The following is a 25,141-nucleotide window of genomic DNA, read 5'->3' on the forward strand; positions in this document are numbered from 1 at the left end:
TTTGCCAGAAAAAAATTTTCACTGACCACACTGATTATCTTAGGAGAAAAAAAAAAAATGCAATAAATTTTTTTAATTAACAGTGCCTAATTATTTTACACCCAATTTTGCCTGTCCAGTTATGTTCCCTCACCCAAACTCCCCACAGCAGCTCAGCAGAACCAGAGGCTGTCCTCCGATCCCTAAGCCAATCGCCTCTTCACACTCCCCCGCAGCGCAGGTGAGCCAGCGCCCCCTGGAGGTCAAGCCCTGCAGGGGCGGAGGTCACCGGGCGCCACTAGGGGTCGCTGTAGCGTTTGTGTATTTAGCAGACGCCTTTATCCAAGGCGACTTACAGAGACTAGGGTGTGTGAACTATGCATCAGCTGCAGAGTCACTTACAACTACGTCTCACCCGAAAGACGGAGCACAAGGAGGTTAAGTGACTTGCTCAGGGTCACACAATGAGTCAGTGGCTGAGGTGGGATTTGAACCGGGGACCTCCTGATTACAAGCCCTTTTCTTTAACCACTGGACCACACAGCCTCCTATATATCGGTGCATTACTGACTATGTGACAGAGCTGCAGATGAACGCTGATTAATATTATTTGTTTGTTTAGCGTTGATCGGATTGGCTCTGGCTCTGGCTTAGAGAGGCAAACTGGGACTGTTTCTCCTCACCGCACTACAGCGACCCCTACTGGCACCCGGAGAGCTCAACACCTGCAGGGCTCGACCTCCAGGGGGCAGTGGCGCGCATGCGCTGCAGAGTTTATAAAGAGGTGATTGGGGATCGGAGGACGGACGCTGACCTGCGTTCTCCTGAGCTGTGGTGGGGAGTCGCCGAGGTGAGGGGGCGTCACTGGACAGGCTAAACTGGGGAGAAAAAGCGACAGTTCAAATTCCCGAGTATACTGTGGGCAGCAGCAGTGATGAGTAGTGGTTAGGACTCTTGAAATAAATAATAATAATAATACAGTAGACCAAATATTCAAAAAGAAAAAATATATATATATTTTTTAATAATGAACACTATTGCAAATAACACCATACCTAACGTCATAGTTTATGTTCTAGAGCACAAAAGGCATCTCTCTCTCAACACTGTGTTTCAAAGCTTATTTTTTTTCCAGATTAGTGGTGAACTATCCCTGATATCTTTATTACCGTGGCCCCTTTCACAGTGATATTAAAGCTCCTGACTGTAATATCAGTTTCATACAGATTTCATGACACATTGCAGTGAAAAACAGAACACTTGTGGCTGAAAGTGGAAAATGAAAGCAAGACACGGAACCTTGAGTCACTCCAGGCCCCGCCCGCTGCCTGACCGCTGCCCAATCAGGAAGCTGTTGCCGAGGGCCGTGGTTCCAAGAAAGAAGATAACAAAAAAAAACTGGGTGACAACAGCACTCTCTCGGACGATAAACCCACAAGCTTCCTTTTCCTTTGAGGCTGGCTTTCTCGAGTGTCCTGAAATAGAATTAAAATAGGTAGCGCAATTGCCAGAGAAACTGACTTCCCCTTTAGGGTTGCAATAACATTTTTTAAAAAGTAGTATTTATTTAATTTTTTTGTTAATTTTCATCGACTGAAGCCAAACATATACAGGGCATTAAAATGAAGTATTTTTCTGTCAGATTTTATGATGACACAGGCAATCGTTTAACTCTGCATTGGTTCAGACAGAGAGCAGTTGAAAGGTCACGCTGTCACATGATTTGAATGGACCGAGGCAGGCTAACGCTTAAAGGCTATATAAGGACCTTTTTATTTGATTGTGTTTCATGTGCCCATGTGTTGCTACAACTGTTTACATAAGGTGTCTGTATTATTGTAATTATTTTTGACCACTTTTTTAACTTTTGAATTGCATTCCCTGCCTCAAGATGGCTTCCCATGTACCCGCATGGACCTCCTAAGAACTACATTTCCCATCATCCTCCTGTCACTGGAAGTGATTTGATTTGCCAGCGCTTTCACTCTGCTTTGTACAAAAGTAGTTTTCTAACTCATTAAAGGACAGCTAAAAACAACCTCTGGAGACCCTAAACCAACTGGACAGGGCACAGAACCCGCAAGGCTGAAGGGAAGCGCTAAACAAACACCAGTGACTTGAAGTTAGTGTCAAATAGAAAATACTTGAGGGCATTAAAATGACCCTCCCCCTCCCCTCCCTCCCCTCCCTCCCCTTCAACTGTTGTTAAATCTTCACTGTGAAATAAAACGTCTGTCCACAAGGTGGCAGCATTTCACCAAATGTTAAATGACAGCTCAAAGCGAACACAATACACTCCATCAATCTTCCTTTCGTCAGACAGATCGCAGATGTGCAGGTTCGCAAAGGCGGGCGAGCTTGTCTGAAACGTGGTCACTGCCAAATTCCAGCCCGGTCCACGGCCAGCGCTAATGCAGCCTGACCTTCCGGAAGTCACTGGCAGAAAACCAGTTCGACCAGCGCAGCCTGTCCCTCTCTCTCTCTCTTTCCTGAAAGGGGCTTCAGCTTCTACACCACATGCATCCTGTCTGAAGAATCCCAACATCAGATTTCATGCGAAAGTGCGACACTTTCAATATGCTGACAAACTACTCCGGTCTCCTCTGGTTTCCCGTAGCGAGGTGGGGAAGCATGTTAGCGTTGCGCCGTGCGCTAAAGCATTGTTCACTGAAGCTTGTGTAACACTGATAAGCTTCCCCACCTCCCTCTACCTCCTCTCCTCCTTCACTCTCTCTGTTCTTCACTATCTTAACCCCTCCCTCCCTCCCCTCCACTCCCCCTCCCTCCCCTTACTTCTCTCTCTCTCCCGTTGTCCCTCCACCTCCCTCCCCCTTTCCTCTCCCTGCTCCCTCCCCCACCTCTCTCTCCATCTCCTCTCCCTCCCTCTCCCCCTCCACCTCCACCCCTCTCTCTCCCCACTCTCGCCTCACTCCCCCTCCCCTTACTTCTCTCTCCCCCTCCACTCCTCTCTTCTCCTCCTCTCTCATTAATCCACATGACATTTAGGAAATGACTCAGCAATCATGTTTGAAACAACCAGCCACATTGTTCCACGACACCCTTTGGCAGGTCCTCTCCCCCCCCCACCCGGGAAGCTCAGTGGTCCAGCCTGCCAACACACAGCTCTTAGAATAGAACAGGGTATTGAAACCCCTTTAGAAATACTGATCCACAGTGCTTTAAATCCTGAGCAATCTGAGCATTGGAAGAGGGTGTCCCTAATAAAGTGGCCACCGAGGAGTAATAACTGCGGGTGTGTTAAACAGCATAGTGACATCAGCACTGTACCCCCCCATTGGAGTGAAATTGACCTACAGCACAGGACGTGATCGGATTCTAGAAAGCAACTACTTTAATTTCTGCTGTGCTGTATTGGGCGTGCACATTCTATCCTCAGTATGGTAAAGCACAGGGAAGCATTGTAAAGCACAGAGAGGTGTGGTAAAGCATAGGGAAGCATTGTAAAGCACAGAGAGGTCTGGTAAAGCATAGGGAAGCATTGTAAAGCACAGAGAGGTCTGGTAAAGCATAGGGAAGCATTGTAAAGCACAGAGAGGTCTGGTAAAGCATAGGGAAGCATTGTAAAGCACAGAGAGGTATGGTAAAGCATAGGGAAGCATTGTAAAGCACAGAGAGGTCTGGTAAAGCATAGGGAAGCATTGTAAAGCACAGAGAGGTCTGGTAAAGCATAGGGAAGCATTGTGAAGCACAGAGAGGTGTGGTAAAGCATAGGGGAGCATTGTAAAGCACAGAGAGGTGTGGTAAAGCATAGGGAAGCATTGTAAAGCACAGAGAGGTGTGGTAAAGCATAGGGAAGCATTGTAAAGCACAGAGAGGTCTGGTAAAGCATAGGGAAGCATTGTAAAGCACAGAGAGGTGTGGTAAAGCATTGTAAAGCACAGAGAGGTCTGGTAAAGCATAGGGAAGCATTGTAAAGCACAGAGAGGTCTGGTAAAGCATAGGGAAGCATTGTAAAGCACAGAGAGGTGTGGTAAAGCATAGGGAAGCATTGTAAAGCACAGAGAGGTGTGGTAAAGCATAGGGAAGCATTGTAAAGCACAGAGAGGTGTGGTAAAGCATAGGGAAGCATTGTGAAGCACAGAGAGGTCTGGTAAAGCATAGGGAAGCATTGTGAAGCACAGAGAGGTCTGGTAAAGCATAGGGAAGCATTGTGAAGCACAGAGAGGTCTGGTAAAGCATAGGGAAGCATTGTAAAGCACAGAGAGGTGTGGTAAAGCATAGGGAAGCATTGTAAAGCACAGAGAGGTCTGGTAAAGCATAGGGAAGCATTGTTAAGCACAGAGAGGTCTGGTAAAGCATAGGGAAGCATTGTAAAGCACAGAGAGGTATGGTAAAGCATAGGGAAGCATTGTAAAGCACAGAGAGGTCTGGTAAAGCATAGGGAAGCATTGTAAAGCACAGAGAGGTCTGGTAAAGCATAGGGAAGCATTGTGAAGCACAGAGAGGTGTGGTAAAGCATAGGGGAGCATTGTAAAGCACAGAGAGGTGTGGTAAAGCATAGGGAAGCATTGTAAAGCACAGAGAGGTGTGGTAAAGCATAGGGAAGCATTGTAAAGCACAGAGAGGTGTGGTAAAGCATAGGGAAGCATTGTAAAGCACAGAGAGGTGTGGTAAAGCATAGGGAAGCATTGTAAAGCACAGAGAGGTGTGGTAAAGCATAGGGAAGCATTGTGAAGCACAGAGAGGTGTGGTAAAGCATAGGGAAGCATTGTGAAGCACAGAGAGGTCTGGTAAAGCATAGGGAAGCATTGTGAAGCACAGAGAGGTCTGGTAAAGCATAGGGAAGCATTGTGAAGCACAGAGAGGTCTGGTAAAGCATAGGGAAGCATTGTAAAGCACAGAGAGGTCTGGTAAAGCATGTTAATAAACAAACTATTTTTGCATTCCTATATTTGTGGGGACTTCTCATTGGCTCTCACTATATTTTTATTTACCATTTCTAACTCCAGTTGGACAAAACTCCACACAGGATGAAAGTCGACAACAAACTAAAGCGTGTTTTTAAGTGGGGACGTTCCCACAACGTCGGTTTTTCAGGAGTTTCTATAAAAGGGACATTTTCTCAACTTTTGTCCGCATATTGATAGGAATACTTTACACACTTCATACTTCTCAAAAGTTTGGACCAACTTTTAAAACCAGACGGAACTCCCTTTACAACAGGGCCTTAATTATTTTCAAAATTAAACAAACAAACATACCTTTTTGATTCCCTTTGAAATGTGTCATTTTCCAAATACACCCGCGGTGCTTCACTTTCAAACCGTGTTTGAATGAGGGGATGACGTCAGCCGGGGCTGTCACGTGTGTACAATCCCTACTTTTGTCATTTCTGTGTGGTGTGAATAAAGTTAGTTTTGCATCAATACTACTACTGCTACTATTAATAATAATAATAATAATAATAATAATAATAATAATAATAATAATAATAATAATAATAATAGATAAACAGAAATACAATGAAACTGTCCAGGTGTGGGTGAATGTGGACACAATAAGTGTTATTGAATTAACTTTCTCTCTCTCTCTCTTCCTCTCCCTCTCCCTCTCTCTTCCTCTCCCTCTCTCTTCCTCTCCTCTCTCTCTCTCTCTCTCTCTCTTCCTCTCCCTCTCTCTCTCTCCCCCTCCCTCTCCCTCCTCTCTCTCCCTCTCTCTCTCTCCCCCTCTCTCTCTTCCTCTCCCTCTCCCTCTCTCTCTCTCTCTCTTCCTCTCTCTCTCCCTCTCCCTCTCTCTCTCTTCCTCTTCCTCTCCTCTCTCTCTCTCTCTCTCTCTCTCTCTCTCTCTTCCTCTCCCTCTCTCTCTCTCCCCCTCCCTCTCCCTCCTCTCTCTCCCCCTCTCTCTCTTCCTCTTCCTCTCCTCTCTCTCTCTCTCTCTCTCTCTCTCTTCCTCTCCCTCTCTCTCTCTCCCCCTCCCTCTCCCTCCTCTCTCTCCCTCTCTCTCTCTCCCCCTCTCTCTCTTCCTCTCCCTCTCCCTCTCTCTCTCTCTCTCTTCCTCTCTCTCTCCCTCTCCCTCTCTCTCTCTCTCTCTTCCTCTCCTCTCTCTCTCTCTCTCTCTCTCTCTCTCTCTCTCTCTTCCTCTCCCTCTCTCTCTCTCCCTCTCCCTCTCCCTCCTCTCTCTCCCCCTCTCTCTCTTCCTCTTCCTCTCCTCTCTCTCTCTCTCTCTCTCTCTCTCTCTCTCTTCCTCTCCCTCTCTCTCTCTCCCCCTCCCTCTCCCTCCTCTCTCTCCCTCCTCTCTCTCCCCCTCTCTCTCTTCCTCTTCCTCTCCTCTCTCTCTCTCTCTCTCTCTCTCTCTCTCTCTCTCTCTCTTCCTCTCCCTCTCTCTCTCTCCCCCTCCCTCTCCCTCCTCTCTCTCCCTCTCTCTCTGTCTTCCTCTCTCTCTCCCTCTCCCTCTCCCTCTCCCTCTCTCTCATACTCTTTCACTAAATGACTGTAGCACTGCACTGGTATAGTGAGTGGCAGCGCTGCGGTGTGTTTTTTTGTAAGGGTATACAGCTTGGTGTGTTGCTGAAGCTCTCGGCTGATCTCTGTGATATTGAGACTCGCACCGCGCCCCTCCCTCTCAGCCAATAACATCTAAGGTCATGTCAACTTTCTGTTTTTTTTCCTTCTTCACTCACACCCTCCTTGGACCCCCCCAAGGCAGATTAGGAACCTCCCAGCGTGACCGTTTCGCTCTCTTTCTCTCTCTGTGACTCACTTTACCAAACCGAACCGAACCGAACCGAACCCGGCGAGACCCGAGACTTATTAAATAGCGTCTCCCGACCCGCCTAAGAACACTGGCTCGAACTCGCTGGTTTTATATTCGCGTGGTTTAATCTGATTTATGTATTTAAGTAACTGATCTTGGACTAACCCTTACAGTTCTGCGTGTTACCACCAGCCCAGGGCTATGCCGGCAAGCTTTCAACAAATCGGAGGCGAGGTACAGTAATATTTATCATCGCTATATCTTTAAATGGTATTATTAGTTTATTTATGAACTGTTGTTTGATTCTGTGTTCTGCTTTATCTTTATTTAAAGTGTGTTTAAAATTCACCGTAAAACTGGTTCAATTTTTCATACAAGTATCGCACGTTTCAGTGGTGATTTTCACTATCCCTATTAATAATAATAATAATAATAATAATAATAATAATAATAACTAATATTATTTTATTCGACTGCTTAGTGGTAAAATAAAACAAAAACATCATTTCTTATCGTTATTAGCAGCAGTGTGGAGTAGTGGTTAGGGCTCTGGACTCTTGACCGGAGGGTTGTGGGTTCAATCCCAGGTGGGGGACACTGCTGCTGTACCCTTGAGCAAGGTACTTTACCTAGATTGCTCCAGTAAAAACCCAACTGTATAAATGGGTAATTGTATGTAAAAATAATGTGATATCTTGTAACAATTGTAAGTCACCCTGAATAAGGGTGTCTGCTAAGAAATAAATAATAATAATAATATTATTATCAATTTATAATTACTTTATGCTATTCGTTTTGTCATTTATTTTTCCTCAAAGAAAATACCAAAGCTGAATTATTATTTTTTAACGGTACTTCATAATTTTGCACTAGTTAATGGATAAAACATCTTTAAATATTTTGTTACGATCATTTTTAAATAGGAAATGAAAACTACAGACCTACAGTTTTTGCATTTATTCATAATCATAAATTTGAAAATAAATTTAGCCCAATAAAGTATATCTTTAAGGTAAAGTCACTTTCCAGTAGGCAATCTCCGCTGTGTTGCTGCGTTGCAGGGTGAAGTATAGGAGTTCACAATGCCGCACTAAGCTGCAGTTTTATTGCATTGCTGTCCTTAAAGGTCGGGAAGGACAAGCGTGTAGTTTACTACGCCTTTACCACGCCCGCCTGTCATTTACTGTGCGGTTACGCTTGTGATCTGCTCCAGTCTACCGCAGCGAACCGCTCTCTCACAACAAACGCAGCGGTACGTGTTGCTGTAGAGAACTGCGTAAATATATATGGAGGGGGCGAGAAGCGTCCAAAAAAAAAACAAAAGTAAAACTTTTTTTTAAAAATTTAATTTAAGAGACACATTTCTCCTGGATTTTCCCTTATAAACCTTCCCCATAGTAAAAGCACAGCAAACTGTAATAAAGCATAGGGAAGCATTGTAAAGCACAGAGAGGTCTGGTAAAGCATAGGGAAGCATTGTAAAGCACAGAGAGGTCTGGTAAAGCATAGGGAAGCATTGTAAAGCACAGAGAGGTCTGGTAAAGCATAGGGAAGCATTGTAAAGCACAGAGAGGTCTGGTAAAGCATAGGGAAGCATTGTAAAGCACAGAGAGGTATGGTAAAGCATAGGGAAGCATTGTAAAGCACAGAGAGGTGTGGTAAAGCATAGGGAAGCATTGTAAAGCACAGAGAGGTCTGGTAAAGCATAGGGAAGCATTGTAAAGCACAGAGAGGTCTGGTAAAGCATAGGGAAGCATTGTAAAGCACAGAGAGGTCTGGTAAAGCATAGGGAAGCATTGTAAAGCACAGAGAGGTCTGGTAAAGCATAGGGAAGCATTGTAAAGCACAGAGAGGTGTGGTAAACCATAGGGAAGCATTGTAAAGCACATAGAGGTCTGGTAAAGCATAGGGAAGCATTGTAAAGCACAGAGAGGTATGGTAAAGCATAGGGAAGCATTGTAAAGCACAGAGAGGTCTGGTAAAGCATAGGGAAGCATTGTAAAGCACAGAGAGGTCTGGTAAAGCATAGGGAAGCATTGTAAAGCACAGAGAGGTCTGGTAAAGCATAGGGAAGCATTGTAAAGCACAGAGAGGTCTGGTAAAGCATAGGGAAGCATTGTAAAGCACAGAGAGGTGTGGTAAAGCATAGGGAAGCATTGTAAAGCACAGAGAGGTGAGGGAGGGAGGTAGTATTTCACCACACATAGTTCCTGGGTCACACGTATTCACTGGGCTCAAAACTGTCAGTCACAGGAACAATTAGCAGTGTGATTGGATTTCAGGACAGAGTACTGCTTGAACCCGGCAGCTGCTGGCTTGAACTCTCGAGTTGTCCTGCGAAAGCCAAGCTGTCTCCTGACTGCCCGACACAAAGCCGTGTCTTAACATTGAGCAACAAACCACAGCATTAGAGCCACACTGCTTCCCTCCCTCCCAGTCCCTCCTCAGCTCCACTAGAGCCACACTGCTTCCCTCCCTTCCAGTCCCTCCTCAGCTCCACTAGAGCCACACTGCTTCCCTCCCTCCCAGTCCCTCCTCAGCTCCACTAGAGCCACACTGCCTCCCTCCCTCCCAGTCCCTCCTCAGCTCCACTAGAGCCACACTGCTTCCCTCCCTCCCTCCCAGTCCCTCCTCAGCTCTAACCACTAGAGCCACACTGCTTCCCTCCCTCCCATTTCCCTCCTCAGCTCCACTAGAGCCACACTGCTTCCCTCCCTCCCAGTCCCTCCTCAGCTCCACTAGAGCCACACTGCCTCCCTCCCTCCCAGTCCCTCCTCAGCTCCACTAGAGCCACACTGCTTCCCTCCCTCCCAGTCCCTCCTCAGCTCCACTAGAGCCACACTGCTTCCCTCCCTCCCAGTCCCTCCTCAGCTCCACTAGAGCCACACTGCTTCCCTCCCTCCCAGTCCCTCCTCAGCTCCACTAGAGCCACACTGCTTCCCTCCCTCCCAGTCCCTCCTCAGCTCCACTAGAGCCACTCTGCTTCCCTTCCTCCCAGTCCCTCCTCAGCTCCACTAGAGCCACACTGCTTCCCTCCCTCCCAGTCCTCTGTGTGTGTTTACAAGCCCTTTGCCTGTCGGCTGTAACAGTGTTTGTTTTTCTTGTTGTGTTGCAGAGGGTGACGGCGACGCTGGTTCTGAGTGTTTTCTCAGCAGTTTTGGGGTCCCTGCAGTTTGGGTACAACATCGGAGTCATCAATGCACCCCAGAAGGTAAGCTAATGAAGCCGGGGTGACCCCGTCGATGAGAGCCCCACAGCGTGGCAGGCCTTCGTGGACAGGACGCTGTCGCTATTGCAAAACCATCTGTCTCGTTCTGTCCATTAAAACAACCCTTTTCAAAACCCGGATTTACCTTGAACTTGTAACGAGTCAGCAGCTGGGAAACGTTTTGAGGAAATGTTCAAGCACGCTCACATACAATACAAGAGAAAAAAGCAAACCGCGTTATGAAACAGCTAACTTTTTACTTGTCGGAGCTGCTTGTAGTTTATCTGGACAGTGGCAGATCTCTGTGTGCAGGAATGTTACTCTACTGTCCGGTTCTCGGTTTGCTGTTGTCGAAACAGGACGTCTGGGGCTGTGATTGGCTGACTCGACAGTTTGCCGGTACACGATTGGTTGCTTTCGTCGGTGCAGACTATTGGCTGGTTTGGGTGGCTGATAAAAATAAATGTGGACCAATAGTGTCTTTCTTTAGTAATTGCTGTCCAATAGATGTGAACTGAGCGTTTAATGAAAAAGCTGGTACTTGCGCGGATTGATTTTGAGTTTGATTCACAGTCCATGCCGTGACGGTCCAGCGGTTTCTACTGTCTGATAGAAGCCAGCTAGAGCTGGAAGCTGATGGTACTGAGTCGTTTTCTAATCTGTGTTTTAAAGCGATCTACTGGTTCTAGTGGTGAGAGCTGAGGAGGGACTGGGAGGGAGGGAAGCAGTGTGGCTCTAGTGGAGCTGAGGAGGGACTGGGAGGGAAGCAGTGTGGCTCTAGTGGAGCTGAGGAGGGACTGGGAGGGAGGGAAGCAGTGTGGCTCTAGTGGAGCTGAGGAGGGACTGGGAGGGAGGGAAGCAGTGTGGCTCTAATGGTTAGAGCTGAGGAGGGACTGGGAGGGAGGGAAGCAGTGTGGCTCTAGTGGAGCTGAGGAGGGACTGGGAGGGAGGGAGCAGTGTGGCTCTAGTGGAGCTGAGGAGGGACTGGGAGGGAGGGAAGCAGTGTGGCTCTAATGGTTAGAGCTGAGGAGGGACTGGGAGGGAGGGAAGCAGTGTGGCTCTAGTGGAGCTGAGGAGGGACTGGGAGGGAGGGAGCAGTGTGGCTCTAGTGGAGCTGAGGAGGGACTGGGAGGGAGGGAAGCAGTGTGGCTCTAGTGGTTAGAGCTGAGGAGGGACTGGGAGGGAGGGAAGCTGTGTGGCTCTAGTGGTTAGAGCTGAGGAGGGACTGGGAGGGAGCGAAGCAGTGTGGAGAATGGAAATATCTCATGCTCTCATATGCAATAGAGGGCCTGTTGCCCGTGTATATGTGACGTGGGTGTGGGATTTTATTGGAAAGCGAAGGCCAGGTCCCCAGAGAAAGGTCTGATGAGAATCCTGCCTCAGCCCGGCCCGGCCGCTGGGTCTATTTGCAGACTGTGTGACCCACAGCAGAGCTCACGTTCGAGGGACACGGTGTTCCCTTTCACTGCTACCCTAGGACACACACGCTGGGGGGGTGGGGAGGGGTCAGGTGATCTCCCGAAACTACCCTGACTCGCTGGCAGCTCACACTGTAAACCAAGGCATTCAAACCAAGGCATTCAAACCAAGACATTCAAACCGAGGCATTCAAACCGAGGCATTCAAACCGAGGCATTCAAACCGAGGCATTCAAACCGAGACATTCAAACCGAGACATTCAAACCGAGGCATTCAAACCAAGGTATTCAGACCAAGGCAGGCTGAAGGATGACAGGCCAACTGAGAGTCCAATACTGAGCTCAAGACTGAAAGCAGTTCTCAATTCCAACACACACACACACACACCTACCTTAACATGGAGGTTGGGGGATGAGGTTGTGGGGATGGGGATGGGGATGGGGTTGGGGTTGGGTTTGAGGTTGGGGGATGGGGTTGGGGATGGGAATGGGGTTGGGTGATGTACTTGGGGTTGGGTTTGAGGTTGGGTTTGAGGTTGGGGTTGGGGGATGGGGTTGGGTTTGAGGTTGGGGTTGGGGGATGTACTTGGGGTTGGGTTTGAGGTTGGGGTTGGGGGATGGGGTTGGGTTTGAGGTTGGGGTTGGGGGATGTACTTGGGGTTGGGTTTGAGGTTGGGGTTGGGGTTGGGTTTGAGGTTGGGGTTGGGTTTGAGGTTGGGGTTGGGGTTGGGTTTGAGGTTGGGGTTGGGGGATGTACTTGGGGTTGGGTTTGAGGTTGGGGTTGCGGGATGGGGTTGGGTTTGTGGTTGGGGTTGGGTTTGAGGTTGGGGTTGGGGGATGGGAATGGGGTTGGGGGATGTACTTGGGGTTGGGTTTGAGGTTGGGGTTGGGGGATGTACTTGGGGTTGGGTTTGAGGTTGGGGTTGGGGGATGGGGTTGGGTTTGTGGTTGGGGTTGGGGGATGTACTTGGGGTTGGGTTTGGGGTTGGGGGATGGGGTTGGGTTTGAGGTTGGGGTTGGGGGATGTACTTGAGGTTGGGTTTGTGGTTGGGGTTGGGTTTGAGGTTGGGGGTTGGGTTTGGGGTCGGGATGGGGTTGAGGTTGGGGGATGGGGTTGAGGTTGGGGGTTGGGGTCGGGATGGGGTTGAGGTTGGGGGTTGGGTTTGGGGTCAGGATGGGGTTGAGGTTGGGGGTTGGGGTTGGGGGATGGGGTTGGGGCCATAGAAGAATTGCATTGGGGTGTGAATTGAAAAGCCTGAACTGCCCCAGTGTGCACGGAGTCATGTGGTAACCCTACTTAAAGGGGTATAAATGAAGGCTTGTCACAGAATACTAGAAGCCTGGCAAACACAATGCAAACTGGGCTTCACTTTCACAGTGCGGGCTCGTTGCTGTTGATCCTACAGTCCTGAACCCATTAAGAACCACATTCATTTATCTTTGAAACAAATTCACAGCCCGGTGCTGTATTGTGATGCATTTAAATCCGTGTGCTGCCATTCTAGAAGTTTTCCCATCTTTCTGAAGTGTTTGTTTACAGCATGTATTCCCAGCGTCCTGTTTTGAGGACAGTCCAGTCAGACGTGCTCCCTTAAGTCAGAGCCGTGAAATTTCACGCCGCCTATGAAGCTCAATGCATAGAAAACGGAGCCACTCTATCATCATTGCGAGGACGGGGAAAAAACGCCAAGAAATGGATCGTTTTTAGGCTTCAGTTTATTTTATATTGAGCTGTCATAAAAGCATCAGGGAGGGAGGGAAGCAGTGTGGCTCTAGTGGAGCTGAGGAGGGACTGGGAGGGAGGGAAGCAGTGTGGCTCTAGTGGAGCTGAGGAGGGACTGGGAGGGAGGGAAGCAGTGTGGCTCTAGTGGAGCTGAGGAGGGACTGAGAGGGAGGGAAGCAGTGTGGCTCTAGTGGAGCTGAGGAGGGACTGGGAGGGAGGGAAGCAGTGTGGCTCTAATGGAGCTGAGGAGGGACTGGGAGGGAGGGAAGCAGTGTGGCTCTAGTGGAGCTGAGGAGGGACTGGGAGGGAGGGAAGCAGTGTGGCTCTAGTGGAGCTGAGGAGGGACTGGGAGGGAGGGAAGCAGTGTAGCTCTAGTGGAGCTGAGGAGGGACTGGGAGGGAGGGAGGCAGTGTGGCTCTAGTGGAGCTGAGGAGGGACTGGGAGGGAGGGAAGCAGTGTGGCTCTAGTGGAGCTGAGGAGGGGCTGGGAGGGAGGGAAGCAGTGTGGCTCTAGTGGTTATAGCTGAGGAGGGACTCAGAGGGAGGGAAGCAGTGTGGCTCTAGTGGTTAGAGCTGAGGAGGGACTGGGAGGGAGGGAAGCAGTGTGGCTCTAGTGGTTAGAGTTGAGGAGGGACTGGGAGGGAGGGAAGCAGTGTGGCTCTAGTGGTTAGAGTTGAGGAGGGACTGGGAGGGAGGGAAGCAGTGTGGCTCTAGTGGAGCTGAGGAGGGACTGGGAGGGAGGGAAGCAGTGTGGCTCTAGTGGAGCTGAGGAGGGACTGGGAGGGAGGGAGGCAGTGTGGCTCTAGTGGAGCTGAGGAGGGACTGGGAGGGAGGGAAGCAGTGTGGCTCTAGTGGAGCTGAGGAGGGACTGGGAGGGAGGGAGGCAGTGTGGCTCTAGTGGAGCTGAGGAGGGACTGGGAGGGAGGGAAGCAGTGTGGCTCTAGTGGAGCTGAGGAGGGGCTGGGAGGGAGGGAAGCAGTGTGGCTCTAGTGGTTAGAGCTGAGGAGGGACTGGGAGGGAGGGAAGCAGTGTGGCTCTAGTGGTTATAGCTGAGGAGGGACTCAGAGGGAGGGAAGCAGTGTGGCTCTAGTGGTTAGAGCTGAGGAGGGACTTGGAGGGAGGGAAGCAGTGTGGCTCTAGTGGTTAGGGAGGGAGGAATGTCAACATTGTGGCGTGTGATCCTCGGAAGCAGTCTGAGCCAAAAATAGCTATCCCATTCCGAGGAATCCCTGCCCAGCTGACCGGGAATGTGGGCTCCAGTAATGAAAGGGATTATTTTTAAGGAAAGGTCGCGGGGTTGAATTCAGGCCAGGTCAGCTAGCCCACATGAAACTCCCCTGAGAAGAGTAGACTCATCCTGTATTAATCATGTCATCCTCCAAGAAAACCTGTCCTTGAGCTGCCCTATACTAGCTGCATTGCCATTGAAGATCATTTAAGGTATAGTTATTATTATTATTATTTATTTCTTAGCAGACGCTCTTATCCAGGGCGACTTACAATTGTTACAAGATATCACATTATACATTATTTCACATTATACAGATATCACATTATTTTTACATATAATTCCCCATTTATACAGTTGGGTTTTTGCTGGAGCAATCTAGGTAAAGTACCTTGCTCAAGGGTACAACAGCAGTGTCCCCCCACCTGGGATTGAACCCACAACCCTCCGGTCAAGAGTCCAGAGCCCTAACCACTACTCCACACTGCTGCCCTATAGTTAGCACACTGTGGTCCCATTCTACCAATGGCATCCCATTGCAGCTGCCCTATACCAGTGCTACAATCGCCCCTCAGTATAATACAGAACTGTATTGCATTGCCATTGAAGATCATTTAGGTTCTAGTTAGCATACAGTGGTCCCATTCTACCAATGGCATCCCATTGTAGCTGCCCCAGTCCTGTGCGACCACAGCTCTGTCATTGAAGATCATTTGAGAAGGGATGTTTCACTAGGGTGTTGCCATGGCCACCTGGGGTGTTTTTCATCATGTGACCCGATGCTGGAGGGCAGTTAGTTGATTTTTCAGCAGTGTCGAGTTCCACCCTGTCAGCTGTGATTGACGCAGGTCGTTCCCTCCTGAAATAGTGCAGGCGGAGGGGGTCAGGGGGTTCGTACTTGCCTTCCCTCGCACTCAGTCAGTGACTTGCGAATGGAAGCCGTCTGTATTGAGGTGTGTATTAATAGCTGCATGACTTGAACGCTGTACACTCAACTCGTGATCAGCTTTCTGAATGTGCTTAGCAAAGTCAGAAGGGTTATTGTATCTCTCTCACACTTCCTCCAGGTCTCACTAATCTTCACCCCTCTCTCCCCCAGTCTCTCACACTCTACCCATCTCTCTCCCTCCTCTCCCAGTCTATTGCTCTCCAATCTCTTTCCCAGTCTTCCCCTCTCTTTTTCTCCCACCCTCTCTCTCTCTCTCTCTCTCTCTCTCTCTCTCACAGTGTCTCGCAAGACAATAAAATACAAATCTACATTTTGTAGCACATTTCATATATGCTTTACATGATAAGTGAAAAGATCTTTAGTATTTCCAGGAGCTGAAACAAACAGGGAACTTAAAAATATGTATAAAAGAGTCTAGCTCAGGGGTCCCCGAGGGTCTCCCCTGGTAAAGGCACGGCCGTGTGGTGTGCAGGGGGGAGTCACACAGTCAGGGGAGCGCAGGGGTCCCCGAGGGTCTCCCCTGGTAAAGGCACGGCCGCGTGGTGTGCAGGGGGGAGTCACACAGTCAGGGGAGCGCAGGTTCCTGGCTGTGTCGATCTTCGCTGGGGATTCCACAGGGAGCATTGGCTCTGGCGCTGGGTTAGGGAAGCAAAATCAACAGCGACCCTAGTGGCACCCAGTGAGCTCAACACCTGCAGGGCTGGGTTTTGTCCTCCAGGGGGCTGTGGAGCTCCCGGGTGTAAAGAAGCGATTGGCTTGGGGATCGGAGGACGCCCGCTGACCTGCAGTTCTGCAGTTCTCCAGGCCAAATTGGGGAGAAAATACATTTCAAAAAGTCTCCAATCCTATCTCTCTCCTCTCGTCTCTCAGATTATCGAGCAGAGCTACAACGCCACGTGGATGCACCGCCATGGCTCCCTCATCCCCCCCGCCACCCTCACCACGCTGTGGTCCCTCTCCGTGGCTATCTTCTCCATCGGGGGCATGCTGTCTTCCTTCAGCGTGGGCGTGGTCTCAGAGTGGCTCGGCAGGTTAGTCACTTCCCCTCGCAGTATTTTCATTTCTCTCTGTCCCTTTCGCAGCCCAGCCCTCTTCCCTTACCCATCATGCCTTTCATTTCCCTGCCTCCATTTCCATCCCCTTCCTTTACCCTCCTCCCCTATCCTTCCCTCTCTTCATCCATTCCCAACCTGCTTCTCCTCTCTTCTATCCTTTCCTCTCCTCCATTATTATTATTATTATTATTATTATTATTATTGTTACTACTACTACTGCAGTCTTTAGCACAACTGTAGTACAATAATACAATGGCAAGGAACACTAATCTAATCTATAATCTGTTCGGTCTCTGCAGGAAGAAAGCCATGTTGATAAATAACCTCTTGGCTTTCATTGGTGGAGCCCTGATGGGCATGTCCAAGCTGGGCCAATCATACGAGATGATGATCCTGGGACGCTTTTTCATTGGCGCATACTCAGGTCTGGAAACGCCTCCCACTTTTCCTGTTGGTTTTGTTCTGACAAAGAGGGAAGTGCGCCCCCTACTGACCCTCCACTAACATTACAGCATCTAGTTATTATTATTTATGTATTTATTTGGCAGACGCCTTTATCCCAGGCGACTCACACAGGTGTTACAGGGCAGCACAGGGTTACAATGCAAGCTTCATATTGAAACACACTGTAGTTTACAGCAAGTGCAAATAATAACACTACTAGAATACAATATGAACTAGGATGCAGCAAGTTAGGATTACAGCGAGTTATATCTACAGTGACAGATTAGCAGTGCAATAGTGCAAGGATAGTGCATTAGCTATCTGTATGCAAGGATAGTGTGTTAGCTATCTGTCTGCAAGGATAGTGCATTAGCTATCTGTATGCAAGGATAGTGCATTAGCTATCTGTATGCAAGGATAGTGCGTTAGCTATCTGTATGCAAGGATAGCGCATTAGCTATCTGTATGCAAGGATAGTGTGTTAGCTATCTGTATGCAAGGATAGTGCATTAGCTATCTGTATGCAAGGATAGTGTGTTAGCTATCTGTATGCAAGGATAGTGCATTAGCTATCTGTATGCAAGGATAGTGTGTTAGCTATCTGTATGCAAGGATAGTGTGTTAGCTATCTGTATGCAAGGATAGTGCGTTAGCTATCTGTCTGCAAGGATAGTGCGTTAGCTATCTGTATGCAAGGATAGTGTGTTAGCTATCTGTATGCAAGGATAGTGTGTTAGCTATCTGTATGCAAGGATAGTGTGTTAGCTATCTGTATGCAAGGATAGTGCGTTAGCTATCTGTATGCAAGGATAGTGCGTTAGCTATCTGTATGCAAGGATAGTGCGTTAGCTATCTGTATGCAAGGATAGTGCGTTAGCTATCTGTATGCAAGGATAGTGTGTTAGCTATCTGTATGCAAGGATAGTGCACTAGTTCTCACAATGCAGTGCTTGTATTACAGTGTGTAAAACGCCCCTCCATTGCAGCCTCTTTCTCAAACCATTCTTCCTCCGCAGGTCTGGCCTCTGGCTTGGTGCCTATGTATGTAGGGGAGATTTCTCCAACCAGTTTGAGAGGGGCACTGGGAACGCTGCATCAGTTAGCCCTTGTGACGGGAATACTGGTGGCGCAGGTACGAGGGGTCACGTCGGGGTCACCAAAAAGCGAGGACAGCCTTTGCTGTCGCGGATGATAATGATAAACAGTACCGGTCACAGCCTTATATGAGAGTCCCATAGTAAAAGCACAGCACAGTGTAATAAAGCACAGAGAGGTATGGTAAAGCATAGGGAAGCATTGTAAAGCACAGAGAGGTATGGTAAAGCATAGGGAAGCATTGTAAAGCACAGAGAGGTCTGGTAAAGCATAGGGAAGCATTGTAAAGCACAGAGAGGTGTGGTAAAGCATAGGGAAGCATTGTAAAGCACAGAGAGGTCTGGTAAAGCATAGGGAAGCATTGTAAAGCACAGAGAGGTCTGGTAAAGCATAGGGAAGCATTGTAAAGCACAGAGAGGTGTGTGCTTTACAAAAAACATACCATGGTAGACTAAGCCTTGTGTAGCTGACAGCATGATCCAGTCTGTGTGACCCGCCTGTGCTGACCCTCTCTACCCCGTGCCGTCCCCAGATCTTCGGGCTGCCAGGGATTCTGGGTACGGAGGAGCTGTGGCCGGTCCTCGTCGGGCTGACCGTTCTCCCCACCGTCCTGCAGATGGCGCTGCTGCCGTTCTGCCCTGAGAGCCCGCGCTACCTCTACATCATCCGCGGAGAGGAGCAGCACGCCAAGAGATGTGAGCGACCGCTGGGAACATTTAACAAACAAAAAAGACTGTGTGCTTTTGAATGAGCTCCCCCCAGTGGGGGAGAATGGTGCGCTAACGAGGGGTGAGGCTGGAGGGCCTGGTTCCCAAACCTTTCTTATGTTCTACCCCCCCCCCCCCCCAGGTCTGAAGAGGCTGACCGGCAGGCAGGATGTCAGCGAGTTCCTGTTGGAGATGAAGGAAGAGAAGAGGAGGATGGAGATGGAGAGGAAGGTGTCCATCGCTGAGCTCTTCCGCTCCCCGGCCTACCGGCAGCCCATCATCATCGCCATGGTGCTGCAGCTCTCCCAGCAGCTCTCCGGGGTCAACGCCGTGAGTCTGTCTCTCCCAGCGCCTCCCAGGCACTCCCAGTCCTCCCCACTGTGTCCCGGTGTCTCCCAGTCCCTCCCAGTCCCTCCCAGTGTCTCCCAGTCCCTCCCAGTGTCTCCCAGTCCTCCCCACTGTCTCCCGGTTCTCTCCACTGTCTCCCAGGCACTCCCAGTCCTCCCCACTGTGTCCTGGTCCCTCCCAGTGTCTCCCAGGCACTCCCAGTCTCTCCCTCTACAGCAATTTAGATCTTTTATTATTTAACATCATGTAATCCAAGAAACTACAAAAATGATCTCGCAAAAAAAAGTGTCTACCGGAAGCCATAATAGTAGTACAGTAGCATTTCATGTTAGATTTTCGTTCATTATATGGGGAAAGACTCCAAAGCAGTGTGTAATTCAATATGTTAACAAGGTAACATTATTCAGCAGGTTTCATTACACTTTCTGAAGCAGCATGAGTTCATTCTACAGGGTGATGCAAAACTTCTTGTCCAGAGCAGTGCCACTCTGTGCTCCATTAGATGCATCTCTTTTAAGGGAATCTCACACTAGACCTGCACCCACTTACAGAACTACATACTGGTGCTTCAGTGGTTAACCAGGAGGTTCCCAGTTCAATCCCAGCTCAGCCACTGACTCCCTGTGTGCGACCCTGAGCCACTGAACCTCCTTGTGCTCCGTCCTTCGGATGAGACGTCAAACAAACGAGGTCCTATTGGAAGTGACTCTGCAGCAGCAGCAGATGATGCATAGTTCACCCCCCCAAGTCTCTGTAAGATCTCTGGATAAAAGCGTCTGCTAAATGACTAATTCATACTGTTTTAACCCTCAGATCTTTTACTACTCCACCAGTATCTTTGAGAAGGCGGGCGTGCAGAGTCCAGTCTACGCTACAATTGGGGCTGGGGCTGTAAACACAGCGTTCACTGTGGTGTCGGTAAGGAAATCAATGAGACTCCAGACCTCAGCTCTACAGACCGAGATGAGGAATGGCTGACATTTCTCTCACCTCGCAATGCTGAACGTCTCACTCGACAAAGTTAAATTTGAGTTGCTTTGACTGCGAGTTCAGGAGCTGCTCTTCAGATTTGTGTAACACAGGCTGGATCGATTTACGGAAGGAAGAGCCTGGGCCACTTCATCAAGTTTCATTTAGCTTTGCTGGCAATACCCTAGCTGTGCACTAGATGGCGCTTACTAATATAAAGATTGGCTGATCCAGCCTGTGATGTATATCTATGCCGGGCAACTACAACTGAAGAGCAGCTACAGAACTCAGACTTATCAAAAGTAAATTGGAATTCCATTCCATATCCACCCTCACCGTTCATCCACCATGAGCAATCTCTTCAGCAACGCTGGTTTATAATTGAACAGAGAAGATTAGTTCAGAGCGTGCAGATCCCACCACAGTTTTCCTACCCTGTGTTGTGTGTGCGCCATGCGCTGCCATTGCTGGTAGCGTCACGGGAGCTGTTCAGTGTGTTGAGCTGTAATAACTCCTCCTCGCCTGCGGGGGGCGTATCTCCTTCACCCTCCGTCTCGATCTCCTGCCTGTCACTCAGCAGCGAACGCACGCACCCACACGGCAGACAGCTACCCCGTCACAAGCATTCATACCCTGTATCTTTCTGAACAAGGGATGTAGGGGAGCTCCCGAATAAAAGCTGAATCTCCAAACAAGAATTGTGTGACTATAGTCGCTGTTTACAGCTGTGTGGAATGGGATTTAAAACAGGATATCTGACTTTTTACATCAACGCCCTGACCCTGGTCCAGTCGGATACGAGGCGGGTTATTGTATAAACACAATGTTTGCAAACATGATACACAGTTAAAAAAACGAAAACAGCCACTTTTAAATCGACCAATCGCGCTCGCTTCTATATCTCCCGCCCCCCAACACCACCTGATTTTTTTTTTCTTCCAATCACAGCTGTTCCTGGTGGAGAGGACGGGCCGGAGGACGCTACACATGCTGGGATTGGCTGGAATGGCCGCCTGTGCCGTCATCATGACCGTCGCCCTCGCCCTATTGGTCAGTCAAAAAGTTCTGTTTCTGCATGGCTGCGTTGCAACTGCCTGACAGCTTTTAAAATCTCTTTTCCCCCAACCACTTGACATAATTAACACCCATTATGTGTGTAACAAGGTTAGAAACCCTGCTGCTGCACCCAGTCCTGGGGTTCAGAGCTCCCCTCAATGAAGTCTGTTATTATTATTAATATTGAAATGATCAGGAGCCAGGAGTTTGAGCAGGGTTACAAACTCACACTAGCCCTGCTGCTGCTGCTGCTGCTGCACCCAGTCCTGGGGTTCAGAGCTCCCCTCAATGAAGTCTGTTATTATTATTAATATTGAAATGATCAGGAGCCAGGAGTTTGAGCAGGGTTACAAACTCACACTAGCCCTGCTGCTGCTGCTGCTGCTGCTGCTGCACCCAGTCCTGGGGTTCAGAGCTCCCCTCAATGAAGTCTGTTATTACTATTAATATTGAAATGATCAGGAGCCAGGAGTTTGAGCAGGGTTAGAAACTCACACTAGCCCTGCTGCTGCTGCTGCACCCAGTCCTGGGGTTCAGAACTCCCCTCAATGAAGTCTGTTATTATTATTAATATTGAAATGATCAGGAACCAGGAGTTTGAGGTAGCACTGTATTCCTTTTAAGCTGAGAGATCACGGAGCCCCTGTGCGGCTTGGAACTTGGTTTCAGGAGACGAGGTTTCAGGCCCCTGCGCGGCACACCAGGGGAGACTTGGGGGGGGTTTGATACAGCAAACCTCAAACTAGGTCTCCTGGAACCAGGTTTCAAGCCGCTGCTCCTGAAAAAGTGTCTTTGTGTTCCTTGAGCTTTAGGGTTTGAAGTGACAGCAGACTCACACTCTCTCTCTCTCTCTCTCAGGAGCGCGTTCCGTGGATGAGCTACATCAGCATGCTGGCGATCTTTGGCTTCGTGGCGTTCTTTGAGGTGGGCCCCGGACCGATCCCGTGGTTCATCGTGGCGGAGCTGTTCAGCCAGGGTCCCAGACCAGCGGCCATGGCCGTCGCCGGCCTCTCCAACTGGACGGCCAACTTCATCATCGGCATGGGCTTCCAGTACATCGCAGTGAGTCGCTCTCGCCACAGCGCCACCCTGTGTCTGGAGGCTGAATTACAGGGCAAATAAGACAGGGGGAGGGATGGTCAAATTCTCAAGTAATGTTTTTCGGAGGACGTCCAATGAACCTTCAGTTTTCCTGAGCAGCTTGGGGGGGGGGGGGGGAGGCATTCTAAATTGGGAAGAAAATCAGGGGGGTAAAATAATTGAATGCGAAGGCTGGGGTTTGCTCTCACCCCCTCTCTCTCCTCTCTTCTCTCAGGAGGCGTGCGGTCCCTATGTCTTCCTCATCTTCGCAGCTCTGCTCCTCTTCTTCCTCATCTTCACCTACTTAAAGGTTCCCGAGACGCGCGGCAAAACCTTCGACCAGATCTCCTCGGGATTCCGCAGCCGGCCAGCCTCCCTCCTCGACATGGAGGAGAAAGCCAGCACTGAGATGGAGTGCCTGGGGGAGGGGAGCCTGTCATAGCGGCTGAGACACCACCTCCCTCCCTCTCTCTCTCTACTCCCCCAGCACTGAGATGGAGTGCCTGGGGGAGGGGAGCCTGTCATAGCGCCTGAGACACCACCTCCCTCCCTCTCTCTCTCTACTCCCCCAGCACTGAGATGGAGTGCCTGGGAGAGGGGAGCCTGTCATAGGGGCTGAGACACGCTTCCCTCCCCCCCCCTCTCTCTCTACTCCCCCAGCACTGAGATGGAGTGCCTGGGGGAGGGGAGCCTGTCATAGGGGCTGAGACACGCTTCCCTCCCCCCCCTCTCTCTCTACTCCCCCAGCACTGAGATGGAGTGCCTGGGGGAGGGGAGCCTGTCATAGCGGCTGAGACACCACCTCCCTCCCTCTCTCTCTCTCTCACCCTCCTCTCTCTACTCCCCCAGCACTGAGATGGAGTGCCTGGGGGAGGGGAGCCTGTCATAGCGGCTGAGACACGCTTCCCTCCCCCCCCCTCTCTCTCTACTCCCCCAGCACTGAGATGGAGTGCCTGGGAGAGGGGAGGCTATCATAGCGCCTGAGACACCACCTCCCTCCCTCTCTCTCTCTCACCCTCTTCTCTCTACTCCCTCAGCACTGAGATGGAGTGCCTGGGAGAGGGAAGCCTGTCATAGCGGCTGAGACACGCCTCCTCTCTCTCTCTCCCTCTACTCCCCCAGCACTGAGATGGAGTGCCTGCGAGAGGGGAGGCTATCATAGGGGCTGAGACACGCCTCCTCGCTCTCTCTCTCTCTCTACTCCCCCAGCACTGAGATGGAGTGCCTGCGAGAGGGGAGGCTATCATAGGGGTGAGACACCACCTCCCTCCCCTCCTCTTTGCAGCTTCTCATCTAAAAAAAAAAAAAAAAAAAAAAAAAAAAAATCACAGTATTTGAGTGACTGAAAGGTAAGCATTGTAAAATTAAAAACGGCTTTCCTGACATTTCTGTGCGTCATAGAGACGTGGCTGGTTTTGAGAGAGAGAGAGAGAGAGAGAGAGAGAGAGAGAGAGAGAGAGAGAGAGAGAGAGGGAGGCTACAAAGGAAGGCAATGAAATCCAGCACTTTAAAAAGTCCCCACAAGCCAGAAAGCTACTACTGTCTCCCGGTGAAGAGACTTGCGTGTGCGTGTTAGCATGTGTGTTAAAACCGGGCTGTGGTGCGGTCCGTCAAAGCCATGCCCATGGGCAGCACATGTGCCAACCAGAAACTACCTGCTTCTGAATCTGCAAGCTGCATCTCGTATACAGCACAGGTCTTTTATAGATACATGTATTAGTCTTCACAGACACTGTCGGGGTTTGCTGTTGTAGACGTGTGCAATGTCTCTTACTAGTTTTGTTTGTTGTGTTTAATTTATTTATCAAGAGAGATAAAGGAGTCAATAAAACTGAATACAAGGGGTCCTCGATTCCTTTGGGGTGTCTTCGGGTGTGCCTGTGCAGAAATCGATTTTTAAACAGAAAATATGTTATTACATATATATATATATATTTTTTAAAAAGGTAGTATTTTTTTGAAAAGGCATAATATTTTATTTATCTGATGCGTATTTAATAGTCAGTTATTACTGTTCCTGCATGCAGCGATATTTGGTACGTTTAATTAAGCCCAGATCTTTATAAATAAATGGCAGATTATAACACTAAAAACAAAATATATATATATAGGACTATGAATGGATACTCCTTGAAAATAAATCTTGCATGCAAAGCCCAATAGCTTTAAGCAGTTATCCAAGACTAACTGGTGCAGTCCCCCCTCGTGGCCACAAGGGGGCACCAAAGCGACACGACTTGGAATCTCATCACTGAAACAGGGGGTGGCTTGCAGTAGGACCGCCCCCTTAGAGGGAGGAGTCAGCAGTAGCCCCTCCCCCAAAATGAACACACACATACAAGAGAAAATTGACTTTCGTTGTGTACATTTCTGTGTAAATACATTGTGTCGATAGACTGCCAAACCAGCCTCAGATTCGTAACAAAGCATACTGCGACCACGATCTGTAGATTTGTGTGACTAACCATTTGTATTGTAAATGAAATGCATATAAAGAATGTGTAATGAATATTTGTATTAAACTTAGAGTTCCATAAATATTGGCGTGGGCTATTGTTTTGTATGTCTTAGGATTCTAGTTAATAGTTGTGTAGAGGACTGGATCACATCAATATCAGGGTCTAGTGCTGTATATTATAAAGACATTTCAGAGGGCTGGATCGCATCAAGATCAGGGTCTAGCGCTGTATATTATAAAGACATTTCAGAGGGCTGGATCGCATCAATATCAGGGTCTAGCGCTGTATATTATAAAGACATTTCAGAGGGCTGGAACGCATCAATATCAGGGTCTAGCGCTGTATATTATAAAGACATTTCAGAGGGCTGGATCGCATCAATATCAGGGTCTAGCACTGTATATTATAAAGACATTTCAGAGGGCTATAGATTTAGCATTAAGTGCCACTGTCCTCATTTGAGGATGGATATTATGTAATTTTTTTAAGCATTTTGAACTAGCATCATCAACCTGTTATTCTCTCTACCTATTGTTATGCTAACTTACTCTCATTTATGAGAAAAAGTGAAGTCTAAATGTTTGTTCATTCTGCTGATGCAGCCCTTCAGATGCCTCCATATAAAAAAACTGAAGACTAAAAATGATCCATTTCTTTGTGTTTATGATAAAGCAGCTCAGTTTTCTATGCTTTGAGCTTCATAGCCGACG

General features: G+C 48.9%; 1 protein-coding gene across 1 annotated transcript; it reads left to right on the top strand.

Annotated features, from left to right (window-relative positions):
• The first annotated feature begins 6,419 nt into the window (after positions 1–6,419).
• On the top strand, positions 6,420–24,510 carry LOC117404614 (solute carrier family 2, facilitated glucose transporter member 4-like). Its single transcript, XM_059014392.1, has 11 exons — positions 6,420–6,927; positions 9,809–9,904; positions 16,089–16,249; positions 16,573–16,697; positions 17,734–17,849; positions 18,345–18,507; positions 18,662–18,849; positions 19,681–19,785; positions 20,785–20,886; positions 21,751–21,954; positions 22,208–24,510. Exons 1-11 carry the CDS (start codon positions 6,895–6,897, stop codon positions 22,412–22,414), a joined length of 1,500 nt encoding a protein of 499 aa, XP_058870375.1. The 5' UTR covers positions 6,420–6,894; the 3' UTR covers positions 22,415–24,510.
• Positions 24,511–25,141: the final 631 nt, after the last annotated feature.

This window comes from Acipenser ruthenus, chromosome 48, assembly GCF_902713425.1.
Source record: "Acipenser ruthenus chromosome 48, fAciRut3.2 maternal haplotype, whole genome shotgun sequence".
In the NCBI taxonomy this organism is placed as follows: domain Eukaryota; kingdom Metazoa; phylum Chordata; class Actinopteri; order Acipenseriformes; family Acipenseridae; genus Acipenser; species Acipenser ruthenus.